The sequence below is a fragment of the Mesoplodon mirus genome (genome assembly GCF_964341445.2).
Source record: "Mesoplodon mirus genome assembly, chromosome: 1".
NCBI classification, from domain to species: domain Eukaryota; kingdom Metazoa; phylum Chordata; class Mammalia; order Artiodactyla; family Ziphiidae; genus Mesoplodon; species Mesoplodon mirus.
The window spans coordinates 84,474,789-84,491,516 of record NC_138976.1 but is presented as its reverse complement, the minus strand read 5'-3'; the positions used below and the strand labels follow the sequence as shown (position 1 = coordinate 84,491,516).

General features: G+C 34.4%; 1 protein-coding gene across 3 annotated transcripts in view; it reads right to left on the bottom strand.

Moving 5' to 3' along the window:
* Positions 1–16,728, bottom strand: part of VPS13A (vacuolar protein sorting 13 homolog A) — a 259,057-nt gene that overhangs the window by 212,631 nt on the left and 29,698 nt on the right. For all 3 annotated transcript variants that reach the window (XM_082614126.1, XM_082614124.1, XM_082614125.1), the window contains exons 9-17: positions 16,613–16,693; positions 13,796–13,853; positions 9,950–10,077; positions 9,646–9,752; positions 7,812–7,983; positions 6,103–6,165; positions 5,491–5,620; positions 4,561–4,655; positions 4,072–4,214 (exon numbers count right to left, since the gene is read on the bottom strand). In XM_082614126.1, the coding sequence (XP_082470252.1) occupies positions 4,072–4,214; positions 4,561–4,655; positions 5,491–5,620; positions 6,103–6,165; positions 7,812–7,983; positions 9,646–9,752; positions 9,950–10,077; positions 13,796–13,853; positions 16,613–16,693 (977 nt within the window). The remainder of the gene's footprint in view (positions 1–4,071; positions 4,215–4,560; positions 4,656–5,490; positions 5,621–6,102; positions 6,166–7,811; positions 7,984–9,645; positions 9,753–9,949; positions 10,078–13,795; positions 13,854–16,612; positions 16,694–16,728) is intronic.

Here is a 16,728-nt window from a genome sequence, read left to right as displayed (position 1 = left end):
AAAAGAAAATTATAGGCCAATATCTTTGTTGAATATAGATGCAAAAATTCTCACCAAAATATTAGCAAACTGAATTCAACAATACATAAAAAAGATCATACACCACAACCAAGTGGGATTCATCCTAAGTTCACAAGGATGGCTCAACAAATACAAATCAATCAATTTGATACACCACATCAACAAAAGAAAAAACAAAAACCACAGGATCATCTCAATACATGCAAAAAAGCATTCAATAAAATTCAACATCCATTCATGATAAAAACTCTTACCAAAGTGGGTATAGAGAGAACATATCTCAACATAATAAGAGCTATTTATGACAAACCCACAGCCAATATAATACTCAGAAGTATTCCTGCTAAAATGTAAACAAGACAAGGATGCCCACTCTTATCACTTCTCTTCAACATAGTACTGAAAGTCCTAGCCACAGGAATCAGACAAGAAAAAGAAATAAAAGGTATTCAAATTGGTAGGGAAGAGGTAAAGTTGTCATTATATGCAGGTGACATGATACCATATACAGAAAACCCTAAAGACTCCACAAATAAAACCTACTAGAACTGATAAACGAATTCAGCAAGGTAGCAGGATACAAGATTAGCATACAGAAATTGGTTGCATTTCTTTACACTAACAATGAAATATCAGAAGGGGAATGTAAACAAACAATTCCTTACAAAATAGCATCAAAAAATAAAATACGTAGGAATAAACTTCACGAAGGAGGTTAATGACTCATATGCTATAAAAAGTACAAAACATTAATAAAGGAAACTGAAGATGATTCAAAGAAATGGAAAGATATCCCATGCTCTTGGATTGGAAGAATTAATATTGTTAAAATGGCCATACTACCCAAAGCAATCTACAGATTTAATGGGATCCTTATCAAATTACCCATGACATTTTTCACAGAACTAGAACAAATAATCCTAAATTTTATATGGAACCATAAAAGACCCAGAATTGCCAAAGCAATCCTGAAGAAAAAGAACACAGCAGGAGGCATAACCCTCCCAGAATTCAGACAATACTACAAAGCTACAGTAAACAAAACAGTGTGATACTGACACAAGGACATATGGATCAACGGAACAGAATAGAGAGCCCAGAAATAAACTCACACAACTATGGTTAATTAATCTTCGACAAAGGAGGGAAGAATGTACAATGGAGAAAAGACAGTATCCTTAGCAAATGGTGTTGGGAAAATTTGGACAGCCGCACGTAAATCGATGAATTTGGAACATACTCTCACACCACACACAAAAATAAACTCAGAATGGCTTAAATACTTAAACATAAGACATGACACCATAAAACTCCTAGAAGAGAACATAGGAAAACATTCTCTGACATAAATCATACCAATGTTTTCTTAGGTCAGTCTACCAAGGCAATAGAAATAAAAGCAAAAATAAACAAATGGGACCTAATCAAACTTACAACCTTTTGTACAGCAAAGGAAACCATAAACAATAGGGAAAGACAACCTACGGACTGGGAGAAAATATTTGCAAATGATGCGACTGACAAGAGCTTAATTTCCAAAATATACAAACAGTTCATACAACTCAGTAACAATAGCAACAAAAAAACCAAAACCACTGTAAATCAAAAAATGGGCAGAAGACCTAAGTAGACATTTCTCCAAAAAAGATATACAGATGGCCAACAGGCAGATGAAAAGATGCTCAATGTCACTAATTATTAGAGAAATGTAAGTCAAAACTACAACAAGGTAGCACCTCACACTAGTCAGAATGGCCATCATTAGAAAGTCTACAAATAACAAATGCTGGAAAGGGTGTGGAGAAAAGGGAACCCTCCTATACTGTTGGTGGGAATGTGAATTGGTACAGCCACTATGGCAAACAGTATGGGGTTTCCTCAAAAACACTAAAATTGCAGTTGCCATATGATCCTGCAATCCACTCCTGGGCATATATCTGGAGAAAACTATAATTTGAAAAGGTACATGCACCCCAATGTTGAATGCAACACTATTTACAACAGCCAAGACATGGAAACAACCTAAGCATTCATCAACAGAGGAATGGATAAAGAAGATGTGGTACGTATATACAATGGAATATTACTCAGCCATAAAAAAGAATGACATAATGCCATTTGCAGCAACATGGATGGACCTAAAGATTATCATACTAAGTGAGGTAAGTCAGAAAGAGAAAGACAATCCCATACAGTATCACTTATATGTGGAATCTAAAAGATAGCACCAATGAACTTACCTATGAAACAGAAACAGACTCACAGACATAGAGAACAGACCTGTGGTTGCCAAGGGGTAGGGGGGAATTTAGGATTAGTAGGTGCAAACTATTATATATAGAATGCATAAACAACAAGGTCCTACTGTATAGCACAGGGAACTATATTCAGTATCCTGTGATAAACCATAATGGAAAAGAGTATGAAAAAGAATACATGTATGTATAACTGAGTCACTTTGCTGTACAGCAGAAATTAATACAACATTGTAAATCAACTATACTTCAATATAATTTTTTAAAAATTAAATAAAAGAAAAAAATGGGCAAAGGAATTTAATAGACAGTTCTCAAAAAAACTATACAGAAATAGCCAATAAATACATGAAAAGATGCTCAACATCATTAGCCATCAGGGAAGTGCAAATCAAAACCACAGTGAGATATTACTTTACACTCATTTAGGATGGCTATAATCAAAAGGACAGAGAAGTGTTGGCAAGGGTGTAGCTAAATGGAAAACTCACACAATGCTGGTGGGAATGTAAAATGATGCTGCTGCTTTGGAAAACAGTCTGTCAATTCCTCAAGAAGTTAAATATAGAGTTACCATTTGAGGCAACAATTCCACTCCTAGGTATATACACCCATGAAAACTTGAAACTTGTCCATACAAAACACTGTCCATTAATTTTCATAGCAGCATTTTTCATAGTAGCAAAAAAGTGGAAACAAACAAAAAATATCCATCATCTGATGAATCCATACAATGAAATATTATTTGGCAATAAAAAAGAATGAAGCACTAATTCATGCTATACCATGGATGAACCTTGAAAATATGCCTATTAGTAAAAGAAGCCAGACAGAAAAGGCCACATATTATATAATTCCATTAATATGAAATGCCCCAAACAGACAAATTCTTAGAAATAGAAAGTGAATTAGTGGGATTTCCCGGGTGGTTAAGAATCCGCCCACCAATGCAGGGGACATGGGTTTGATCCCTGGGAAGATCCCACATACCACGGAGCAGCTAAGCCCGTGTGCCACAACCACTGAGCCTGCGCTCTAGAGCCCGCGAGCCACAACTACTGAAGCCCGTGCACCTAAAGCCCGTGCTCCACAACAAGAGAAGCCACCGCAATGAGAAGCCCGCACACCACAACGAAGAGTAGCCCCCACGCGCCGCAGCTAGGGAGAGCCCACGCGAGCAGCAACGAAGACCCAACACAGCCATAAATAAATAAATAAATAAATAAATTTTTTTTAAAAAAGAAAGAAAGTAAAATAGTTTTTACCAGACACTGGGGAGAGGGAGCAATGGGGAGTGACTGCTAATGGGTATTAGTGTTTCCTTTTCGGGGTGTTAAAATGTTCTGGAATTAGGTAATCATAACTGTTGTACAACCTTGTAAATATACCATGTGGATTTGGTATACAATACAGTGTGACAAAAAAGTGAATTGTACACTTTAATAGGTGCATTGTATGGTATGTGCATTATACCTCAATAAAGCTATTTTTAAAACAGAAGATAAAATAAAGACATTCCCAGATAAAAACAAAATTGTTAATGCTGTTTCTTTTTCAAAAGTGTGATTGCTGATATTTTTGTATTATTCTTTAGTGTCTCTCGGCATGAAGTTTTCTACTGAACGTGTTATTTTAACAATCCCAAAATATATATATTAATGAAAAAAACTACCTTTCTAAAAATACAAAAGGACAAATTAAACCACAGTATTCTTTACAAAATACTGTATGACTAAATTCCAACCTCACAGTGAAATACTTTCTTACAGATAAGAGAAAATAAATTAATACTTACTTAACTGCTTGTGCTCCTGGTCTTTGCACAATCAAAGTGCTCAATTCTTCCACTATAATATCTAACAGTTCAGATTTTTGTTGTTGTTCTCTTAGAATAATAGACATACTTTTCAAGTGAACAAAAAACTTCATGGCTTCAAACTAGAGTATATTCAGAGGAATAAAATGAAAAAAATTATCTATATGTATATATACATATATATATATATATATATAAATACAACAAACACTCCTATTTATATAGTTTATTCTTTCCAAAAACCAGAAAAATACTTCAAAAACAACCCTTCGTATATTAAAGGATCACCACATAACACTAAAAAGTAGGGGACAATTTTTATCCCTACCTTGGAAACTAAAATAAATGCAATATTTATAGACTCGAAGAAAGATCACAGAACAACTCAGTAACATATATTTCTGAAAGGATTAAAAATAGGCATATCTATCACTAAATGCTCAGGTATAAGGCAAGAAAACATTTTACTGTTTTTGGCAAGGTTGGATCAACTGCTGTTTCACTATAGCCAATTGCTTCATATAGTAAAGTTTTTTCTTCAGGTGTCAACATTTCTTCAAGACCTAAAAACCATAAAGAAGTGTTTTATGTTCTTAACTGGTAAAAAGATAAAACCGACCCAAAATTTAGCTGCTTTTAATAAATTAAATGCAAATTTTACTCTTTTTATAATACTTTTAAGAAATTATATTCACTGAATGCTAGATGGCATTGCCAGTTTTAGAAGGTTTATTCTCCCAAAATATAAATTGCTAAATACATAAATTTAACAATATAAATTTCTAAATATTTGTATTAAGCACACAAAATAGATACCTGTATTAGGCACTTAATGGCATTGTGTTAAGCAACATACTTAGCGTACAAAGTAGGTAATATTAATATCATTTCTCCACATTTTATTACAGATGATGAAATTGAGGTTAAGAGAGCTTAAATAATTTGCCAGGGCCACACTGCTAATAAACAATAGATCTAGGATGTAAACCTAAGCCCATAAGCCTCCATGGTCTTAAGCATTTTGTTGGGAAGCAAAAATCTTTCCAACAAATAATTTTGATAAAAATTTACAGTGGTTTATACCCTTTTGGAATTTTTATTTTATCTATGACTGTGCTATATGCACTCACTAAATCCTCTAGACATAATGCTCTTTTGCAAGCATTAGTAAGATTTTAAAAATTTATTTTATTTGATTTTTATTTAACACATATATTTACAATATTTAATAGTAATTTTACTGATAATAATAATTATATATCATATGTATATATACTTAAAATGTCTATTTTAATGAAAGAGAAAATTTCCTGCAAAACTTAATTTCACACCTGATGGTTAGCTACACTACCATAGCCTGATGATTAACTGCACTACTATCAAATGAAATGGACATACTTCCAGGTTTAAGATCTGGTTGTTGTTTAGTAGGTGATTCTGACCAAGTCCACAGCCAGCTAAACCATCCTTTATTATCCTCTGACTCTTGTGCTCCTTCTCTAAAAATCCTGTATCCAGCTTTCTTTACCTAAAATGAATAAATTTACAAATAAATGACAAATTATCCTTTATTTAGTAATCTAAAGAAACAGAATATTTCTAAAACTTATCTACTTTAGTGAATAATTGTAAACAATAATCATACTGACAATAAAACATAGTAACCACAACATTGGCCAAACATCAGAATTTAGGATTACCAGGTACTTAGCACCACTGTCTTATAAGCAATGGTAATGGGGGGGAAAAATTGGCTTTCACCTTCAATATGAACTCTCAGTATTTGATAAGCCCAATTAGTTAGAAAGAATTTTTTTCCCATAGAACCTGTCTGGTTTAAATACATGTGGCAAAACAGTGCATCAAATTTTCTTATAATACAAATAAGCAAATTTGAAGCCTTTTTAGGAAATAGTATATTACAGCACAATACCAATAACATCACAACATCTATCAAATCTGTATAAATTCTAGATTTATTTTTACTTATTGAAAGACATCTGGAATTACCTCAACTTCTGCCTGTTGTCTTGCTATAGTTATATTAAATACATCCAAAGTCTTTTCCAACTCCTAAAAATATAAATAAAGTATGTTTACATAAATAACTTTACATAAATAATTTTAATATATTCTCTATCAAACTGCTGTACTAAAGAAGAGATAAGAAGCAGAAAACAGGTCACCCATCAACATAATATTCCTGTTAAATTCTGAAAAGCAGTGCTTATATATATGTCAGCTTGGAAATTAGTAATGATGGAACAACTTTCTCATCTTTGTTGAGAAAGTTGTTCCATCATACATGTCATGCATGTAAGAGTTAGAATACTACAAGATACACAGGCACATACTAGAAGATAACATACATGCACTGTTTAAAATGACCTTTATTTGGGCTTTAACTACAGTTAAGGGTAAACACATTAGTGTCACTTTCAACTAAAAATACAATTATACGTCCTTCATATTACATGCACATTTTGTACATCATCATTAAGATATATCAAGTAGATCTAGATACACTTAAAACTTGTTTTTAAATTTTATACTTTTTCAAGTATTTCAGTATAGCTACTGAAATAAATTTTATACTTTTCCAAATATTTCAGTATAGCTACTGAAATAAACTGAGATAAGCTCAATCTTTCATCATATCTATACATTATTTCCATGATTACTTTTGAGAGCTTCATGCTCAAACCACTTTTAGTCCCAAAGAGAAACAGTGATGACCAACCATTACCTGGAAAACTTTACTCAGGGTTCTACAGTCCAGTAGACTTAGAGGGTTAAGGTTAAGATCCAAAACTAGGTAAGGAAATCTGTAACCACCAAAACAAACCCAAGCATTCGTAATAGCCTAGGTCTTCAGAAAGTCTTCTATTTCAAAAATAAAAATAAAACTCAATCTTAGGGGGTTTTTTGGAAATCGGCCTGGATTCATAATGGTTCCACTAATTTTGAGAGACTAACTCTTCTTAGACTCCCTAAGTTGTACTTCATCCATCTGTAAAACACTCCCGTCTAGAATATACCATAATGCTAGAAGATTAAGACTAATATTTAGAGAACTCAGGAGACCGCTAATTAAACGTAAAGTTGCTGGTGAAGACCAGAAATGCCACAAGGATTAAGAGGAAAAAAAGCAGTTTGAGCAAAAAATTCAGGAAAGTTCATACAAGAGACGGGACGTAAGCAAAACTTGAAGAATGAGTAAAACTGAGATAGAGATGAAGAAAGGCAGATGGAATGCATGAGCAGACTTGGCTATAAGTATAAGCATATACTTATAGAAGACAGGAAATTTATTTGATTAATGCACAGTTAGATGGTAACATAGGGAAAAATGGAGTGGTGACATAACATAAGGCTTTGAAACCAACACAGAGAAGACTGGAATCAATGGAGCAAATACTTTCTAGGCTTTTGAGGTTTGTAAATGTCATAATAATGTGAGGCTTCAGGCTTCAAGTTACTATTTGCATAAACCCAAATCTCTCCAGATTGAGGAGAATCTCAAATTCCAAATGCACACAGGAAAACATCACCAGGGTTTGTAACATCCAACTGAAGTTAAGGAGCATGAAAAAGTCTAGTAAGTAAAAGAGACAGAGAATGATCAGTACAAATTAGAACAGGTAAGTAGGGAGTGTTAGTCACTAAAGACTGAGGAGTTAAGTAGTACAAAATATTTAACAAATTTTTTAAATGCTAACCTCCAAAGAGTTGAGAAGTTCACCAGACGGCTTCTTACTTGTTAGCTTTTTTTTATATAGTTCTTTATATTGCTTCATTTTTTGCCTGTGTTCTCTTATGTGCTTCCATGACCACATTCGTAAGTGGGGCCGAACATTTACTTCAAGAATACCACATATAGCATAAACCCACCTAGTTAAAAAATAAAAACAAAAACCCTACGCTTAAAAACACCCTCAAACCAACAGTATAAAATATAACTGATACTGCTTCTACTCTAACAGCATACATAATACAGAGACTATGAAAATGGTATATTATCTGGGCACTTGCTTCTTCCCAGCCCTATTAGTAATTAACAATATACTATTTAGTCTTATCTCTTTCCTAAATGAAAATAATCAAAATCACTGAATTTTGTTATAATAAATATAGTTCTACAGAAAAACTATTAAAGTATTAATTGGCAACTAGCACTTCAGCCACCTGAATAGTAATTAAAAGTCAACTGAAAGAGTAATTGCAACTTCTAGAAACTAGGCAAGTGCTTAATAACTGGAAAAATGAGACTTCTGAATTTTAAAAAGGGGTTGCACTTTATAGACTACCATAACCCTTTCAAGTTTATAATAGGTTTAATATGTCTGATACCAAAGTTTGAAAACTAAAAAAAGACACGGTTAGAAAACAAACTGGGATATAGTTTCTTAATAATTCCAAAAATACAGTAAATGAATGGAATGCTAGTATTTCCAGTTGTAAATTCTTTATGAAGAATCCTTTAACTTAATTTTACTCATGTAATAAGCAAAAGCCACTATAAGTGTTTCAAGACAAATATTACGTTATAGTTTCTATCAGCCCTTAAAGAGTATCTTAAAAAGTCAAGAAATTCACTTTTATACCATATTTTTTAAATCTTAAAAAACTTAGATTGAGCAATTTCACTGTGTATTTACCTGAAGAAAATGAAAACACTAATTCAAAAAGATATATGCACCCCCATGTTCACTGCAGCATTATTTACAAGAGCCAAGATATGGAAACAACCAAGTGCCCACTGATGGATGAATGGATCAAGAAAATGTGTGTAGGGCCTCCCTGGTGGCGCAGTGGTTGAGAGTCCGCCTGCCGATGCAGGGGATACGGGTTCGTGCCCCGGTCTGGGAGGATCCCATGTGCCGCGGAGCGGCTGGGCCCGTGGGCCGTGGCCGCTGAGCCTGTGCGTCCGGAGCCTGTGCTCCGCAACGGGAGAGGCCACAGCAGTGAGAGGCCCACGTACAGCAAAAAAAAAAAAAAAAAAAAAAGGAAAATGTGTGTATACACACAATGAAATGTTATTCAACCATAAAAGGAATAAAATCTTGCCATTTGTGACAACACGAATGGCTACTGAGGGCATTATGCTAACTGAAGTAAGTCAGACAGAGAAAGAGAAGGACAAATACTGTATGATCTCACTTATATATTGATTTTTAAAAAAATGAGCTCATAGATCCCGAGAATACACTGGTGGTAGCCAGAGGCAGTGGGTCGGGGATGTGCAAAATGGGTGACGGGGATCCAAAAAACTTCCAGTTATAAAATAAATAAGTCATGGGGATATAATGTACAGCATGGCAACTACAGTTAATAATACTGTATGGCATATTTGAAAGTTGCAAAGAGAACAGATCTTATAAGTTCTTATAACAAAAATAATACTTTTGTTAACTATGCATGATATTGGATGTTAACTAGACTTATTGTGGTGATCATTTTGCAGTATATACCAATATTGAATCATTATGTTGTACGCCTGAAACTAATATATGTCGATTATACTTCAATTTGAAAAAATTTAAGGCATATTACCATTCTTTGGCATGGTAGTGGAGAGGTACATCAGGTTTGAATTTCCTATATGGTAGATTTTGCGTCATCATATCAACTGATTCAAGAAGTTCCATAAGACTGAAATACTGAAGAATGAAAAAAGTCAAAGTTCTTAAATGTTTCAGATTTTTTGTTTAATTGTCAAAGATAAAAGTTAAATTATTGACTTTTTAAAGGAAATGTTATCATATACCATTATGAGTTTTTGAAAAACATTTAAAATCTTAGCTCTCCTTTTATCAAACTGTAACTCACAATTTAAAATTTCATTTAAAAAAATCACCTGTGGTTTATTAAATTCAATTGTTATGTCATGTAACTCAATATCCAGGCTTATTTTGGGGACAGAAAAGTCAAAATCCAATCCGCGATTCATCTGAAGTTTGGCATTAGCAGATATGGGGCGAAATACTGGAAAATAACACAGATTTTTAAAAATTAAATTGAGTTTTTTTCAAGAGTCTCAAAGTGCTAAAGGAATCAAGTTGAAAATGCTGATTTTCATTTCTTATATACCCTTTATACAGCTCCCAGATTTCCATACTGCTATGACTTGATCATATGAACTGTCACTTAGTGTTGAAGAGTCTTTTATATTTTTCCTATCTATAATTCATAGTCTTTTATGAGTACAATACAAGCTAAGTGAACTCCCCCTCAAAACAACAAAATAATCCTTACAAGCAGGAACACTCTCTAAAAGGCAAAACAGTCCAGTAAGACAATTTTAATAAAAGTATAGTTTTAAGGAATGAACATACATTAGAAATGCTAAGGGGAAAAATGTTTTATTTAGCCACTGACTTTCATTATATAATTATAATTCCTGAATTTCGGGTCAGTGTCTCTGTATCCATCTGTCCCCCTTTTAACTTGAAAAAAGAGAGGAGATAAGATGAGAGTTTATCCAAGATAACCTTCTTGGCTCAACTCATAATCTAAGATTTCTCTCAACCCTTTGTATTTAGTGCCAAAAAGAATAAGAATAATGCAGAGGGAGACCAGTAATAGCAGAATCTAGAAAGAGATCAACTGCTAAGTTATAAGCTAATCTGTATACAAAGATAATATATTCCTCTTGTTTTAATCATCCCTAAGGCATAGCACTAAATTCAAAAATACTTTTAATTTGAATAGAACAAGAAGGTATTCATCAATAGGGGACCAGTTAAATTCATTACTCTATACAACAGAATACTATACAGTTAAAAATGAGAGAAATTTATATGTACATAAATGGAAGGATATTGAAAGAGAAAGTTTAGAAAGTATATGTATAAAGCAATAATACCAGTATTTGAAAAGTAAAATTATTCCTCTCCTCCAGCTTTAACTCTTGTTAAACAAGACTATACCACCCACTATACCCTCCTTGGTTACGATAATTTATCCATCCCTGGGCTTCACCCTCTCCCATCTCTCTCAGATTTTAGCTCCTGGCAACTCTAATTTCTGGATTATTTCAATGTACAAATGATCATTCCAATACCATAGCCTCTCAGTTCCTTGGACTCTTCCCCCCTCACCTCATCCACTAGACCTTATCATACCAATATTCTCAACCTCTCAATAAACTCAGGCTCAAGCATCCAACTCTCCTACCACCACCACCTATCTCTCTAGTAATCCAATACCAAACCAAGTCTTAAGGGAACTACCATTCATTGATTCTCTATCTTTGCTCTGTCTTTCACTTCTGCTTCACATCCTCAGCTCTCCCTACCCTGTTGACAGTTATTTTAGTCATTCCCTTGCATTCACGCTTTAACTCCTTGGCCCTTCTCAGTCAGTACTTACTAGGCAAAACTCGAATTCTGAATAAAGCCACTCTATTTACTCCATACCTCTATTTACTCCACATCAATACCTAAGCAGCTGTATGTGGTTGGGAAAAAACAAAATCACACTGATTGGTCTCACGTTAATGTCATAAATCTCAAGTAGGTACTTAATGTTGTTGACTAATCACACAACATTCTTTTAGTCCAGGGAAAGGCCAAACCTATACCACAGCCTGTTTTTGTATAGCAAGTGAGCTAGGAATGATTTTTATACTTTTAAAGCGTTGTTTAAAAGAAACAGAAAAATATGTGACAGAGACTATACATGACCTATAAAATGTAACATGTTTGTTTACTGCATGGTCCTTTGCAAAAAGAAAATTAGCCAACCCCTACTCTGGCCCAGTGGTTCTCAAACTGTAGTATTCATCAGAATCACTAGGACAGCTTGTTAAAAATAGATTGCTAAGCTTCACTCTCAGATGTTCTGTTTCAGTATGTCTGGGATGGGCCCTGGAATTTATATTTCTAACATGTTTCTAAGTGATACCGATGTTGCTAGTCTAAACAGCACTTTGATAATACTGCTCTCATCAATTCATTCTCTCATTCGCCTACATGGCTATCTCACAGCCCCTCCTCCCTCTGAAAACCTCTAATTCCACAGTTAAAAGAAAAAAAAAAGAGTTCAGAAGAAAAAAAATCCCATTAACTCCAATCACCATATTTACTTGTTCACCCAACACTAAGACAGACTTTCTTTCTTTCTTCCTTCCTTCCTTCCTTTTCTTTCTTTCTTTCTGGCTGTGTTGGGTCTTCATAGCTGCATGCAGGCTTTAGTTGCAGCAAGCCAGCAGCTACTCTGCGTTGCAATGCATGGGCTTCTTATTGTGGTAGCTTCTCTTGTTGCAGAGCACGGGCTCTAGGCGCACGGGTTCAGTAGTTGTGGCCTGCAGGCTCTAGAGTGCAGGCTCAGTAGTTGTGGCACATGGGCTTAGTTGCTCTGAGGAATGTGGGATCCTCCCGGACCAGGGCTCAAACCCGTGTCCCCTGCATTGGCAGGCAGATTCCTAACCACTGTGCCACCAGGGAAGTCCCAGACTTCTCTCCTATAACTGAAATCTATCTTATAAACAACTGACCATGCTCCTACCTGTGGCAAAGCACTCCACTTGTACACTAAATTCTACCCCCTTTCACCCATGTCAATACAGAAATAATCCCTTCTCTCTCTTATTTTTCATGTTCTATGGATCATTCCAATCTTAGCCTATAAACAAGCTATCTCTCCCATTAAATAAAAAAACAAAAAACAAAACCAAAAAGAAATCCTTCAATTATCCTTCCCCCTCCAGCAAGTGTGCCAGTTATCAACTGATTGCCCATAACCTCCAGATCACCCTTCCCTGCCTGCTCTATAACCTAGATTTGGGTCCTTTAAATAGTTTTTCTTTACCAGCTAGCATAATGTTAATCTTTATCAGCAGAGGACACAGGAGAGATACTGCAGGAGCAAGGAGTTATGCTTCCTGGTTCTAAAGTGCTCATTCAGCAGACTCCTGCAGTGCCATGGTTCTGCAACGTGCAGCTCCTAAAGAAAATGGCTTCTCCCGTGTCCAGGCCCTCCAGCACAACAGATTTCTTCAGCACCAGACTCCTGCAGTACATGGCAGCTTGCACCATCCAACAGCCAGCAAATTCTCTCAGTACGTGGCTAAGGCAGTTTTAGAGTGGAGTACCTTCTGGAGACAACTCTCCATGAGGCTCCCTAAAGAGTCTGTTTCCCTAAAGTTCCTGAATGCGAATTTACAGGTTTAACTGGCAGGGCACCACAGACTTTCCTGCCTCCTAGTGACCCATGGCCACGCCCTTTCCAACAAGTTCTAGATCTCAGTGCTGAGGGAGGTAGACCCTCTTCTTTGGACACTCCACCTAAGTCCTAGGGTAAGGGCTGTTCCTTCTATCTACTATTCTTATATTCTTTAGAGTTCTCTTTACTTTTTATTAGCCAATCCCTTGTTACTCTAATCCCCTGTTATATTTAGTAATTCTTCATAAATACTTTCCCTGCTCAAATTACTATGTGGTTTCTCTTTCTTCATCAGACTCTGAGTGAAACAGCCAGAAATAACAGTAGGGTAAAGGAGAAATAAGTCAAACTTGAAGTGACAGATTTGAGAGTCGTCAACACACGATACAGAAAAGTATTTTGCTTCTGCATATATATTATAAATATATTTAATTTTGTGGGAGAATTAACATGAAATATCACAGTGACATCAACAATATTCACTTAAAATTTATACTGATTACTTTAATTGTACATTTATTTTATGAAATGTACTTACCAAAATCATAACCTTCTGGAACAATACTTTCATCAACAATACCATTCCTCAGGCTATCCTATTCAAAGACAAATTGATTTTATTTATATTCATGCCAATATACCTTTATTCTACAAAATCCTATTATATGCAAAAGAAAAATGCCTAAAAGCAATTTAAAAAATAACTCAAACTTAGCAGAACTTAGCTAAGAAAATATTAAAATGGTTAGACACTATCTCATTAAACTACTATTATATAAGAATGCTCTAGAAATTTTTAGGATATGTGTGTTTATATATATGTGTACAAGCACATGCACAAAATTTGACAGAATTCAACATCTATTTATGAAAAAAACTCTCAACAAAGTGGGTACAGAGGTAACGTATCTCAACATAATGAAGTCCATAGATGACAAGCCCACAGCTATCATCATACTCAAGGGTGAAAAGCTGAAAGCTTCTCCTCTAATATTGGGGAACAAGACAAAGAGGCCCACTTTCACCACTTTTATTCAACACAGTATTAGAAGTCCTAGCCAGAGAAATTAGGTAAGAAAAATAAAGGCATACAAATTGGAAAGGAAGAAGTAAAACTGTCACTATTTGCAGATGACGTAATATAAATAGAAAACCCTAAAGATTCCACCAAAAACTGTTAAAACTAATACTAAATGAATTAAATAAAGTTGCAGGATATAAAAATCAATATATGGAAAACTGAGGTGTTTCTATACACTAATAACAAACTATCGGAAAGAGAAATTAAGAAAAAAATTCCATTTACAATTGCATCAAAATGTAACAATAAATTTCACCATGGTGAAAGACTTGTACCCTGAAAATGATAAGGCACTGAGGAAAGAAAATGAAAAGGACAATAACTGATGGAAAGACATTCCATGCTCATGAATTTGAATAATTAATATTGTTAAAATGTCCATATTACCCAAAGCAATCTACAGATTCAATTCAATCACCAACAAAATACCAATTGCATTTTTCACAGAAATAGAAAAAACAATACTAAAATTTGTATGGAACCACAAAGGAACCCGAATAGCTAAAGCGATCTTGAGAAAGAAGAACAAAGCTGGAGGCATCATCCTCCCTGATTTCTAACTATATTACAAAGCTCTAGTAATCAAAACAATATGGTACTGGCATAAAAACAGATACAGATCAACAGAATAGAACAGACAACCCAGAAATCCCATGCATATATGGTCAGTTAATTTATAACAAAGGAGCCAAAAATATACAATGGGGAAAGGACAGTCTCTTCAATAAATGGTGCTGGGAAAACTTGACAGCCATATGCGAAAGAATAAAATTGCACTACTACCTTACATGATAAATGAAAATAACTCAAAATGGATTAAAGACTTGAACATAAGAGCTGAAACCATAAAAATCCCTAGAAGAAAACAGGTGGTAATTTCCTTGACATCAGTTTTGGTGATGATTTTTTGGACAACAGAAACAAAGGCAACAAAAGCAAAAATAAACAAATATGACTACACCAAATTAAAGGCTTCTCCACAGCAAAGGAAACCATCAATTACATGAAAAGGGAACCTTATGAATGCAAGAAAATATATGCAAATCATATACCTGATAAGGGGTTAATATCTGAAATATATAATGAACCCATATAACTCAAAAGCAAAAAAATAAACAATCCAATTTAAAAAGTGGGCAGAATACCTGAAAAGACATTTTTCAAAGAAGAAATACAGATGGCTAACAGGTACATTAAAAGATGCTCAACAACACTAATCACCAGAGAAATGCAAATCAAAAGCACAAAGAGATACCACCTCATACTTGTTAGAATGGCTATTTTCAAAAAGACAAAAAATAACAAATGTTGGTGAGAATGCGAAGAAAAGAGAACCCTTCTGCTCTGTTGGTGGGATGCAAATTGGTGCAGACACCATGGAAAACAATAGCAGAGCCTCAAAAAATTAAAAATAGAACTACCATATGATCCAACAGTTCCACTTCTGAGTATCTTCCTGAAGAAAACAAAAGCACTAACTTGAAAACATATCTGTACCATGTTCACTGCAGCATTATTTATAATAGCCAAGATATGGAAACAACCTAAATGTCCTTCAAAAGGTGAATGAAGAAAATGTTTTACACACACACAATGGAATATCACTCAGCCATAAAAAAGAATGAAATTGTGTCATCTGTGACAACACAAATGGACCATGAAATAGCTCAGAGAAAAACAAATACTGTATTATCTCACTTCATGTGGAATTTAGGAAAAAAAGACAAACTCATAGATACAGAGAACAGACTGGTGGTTGCCATACGTGGAGAGGGGGGATGGGCAAAATTGATGAAGGGAGTCAAAAGGTCCAAACTTCCAATTATAAAATAATTATTATGTCATGTGGATGTAATGTACAACAGGCGACTGTAGTTAATAATACTGTATTGCATATTTGAAAGTTGCTAAGAGTAAATCTTAAAAGTTCTCATCACAAGAAAAAAAACTGTGTAACTATGTATAGTGATGGATGTTAACTAGACTTACTGTGGTGATCATTTTGCAATATATACAAATATCAAAACATTATGTTGCATACATGTAACTAATAAATGTTGCATGTCAATTATACAAAAAAAGGCATGTGTTTATATGTTTCTGTACAGACACATACATATTCACCTGTTTCTGTAAATTCTGCTAATGGATTTTGCCTAAGGAAAAAAAGGACAACTGACTACAGTATGTCAGATAAATGACAATGAATAAAACCTTATGCAAAATATGATACCAACAAAAGTGTATATGCATATATCAAAAAAACTTACTCACCAATGATTCATCATAATTATTAAGATAAAACATCTGAGACTTCACATTCCAATAGGCAAAAAGGTTATCCAATAGGATTAACTGAAAAGAAATCAATTTTATTATAAGCCTCATTT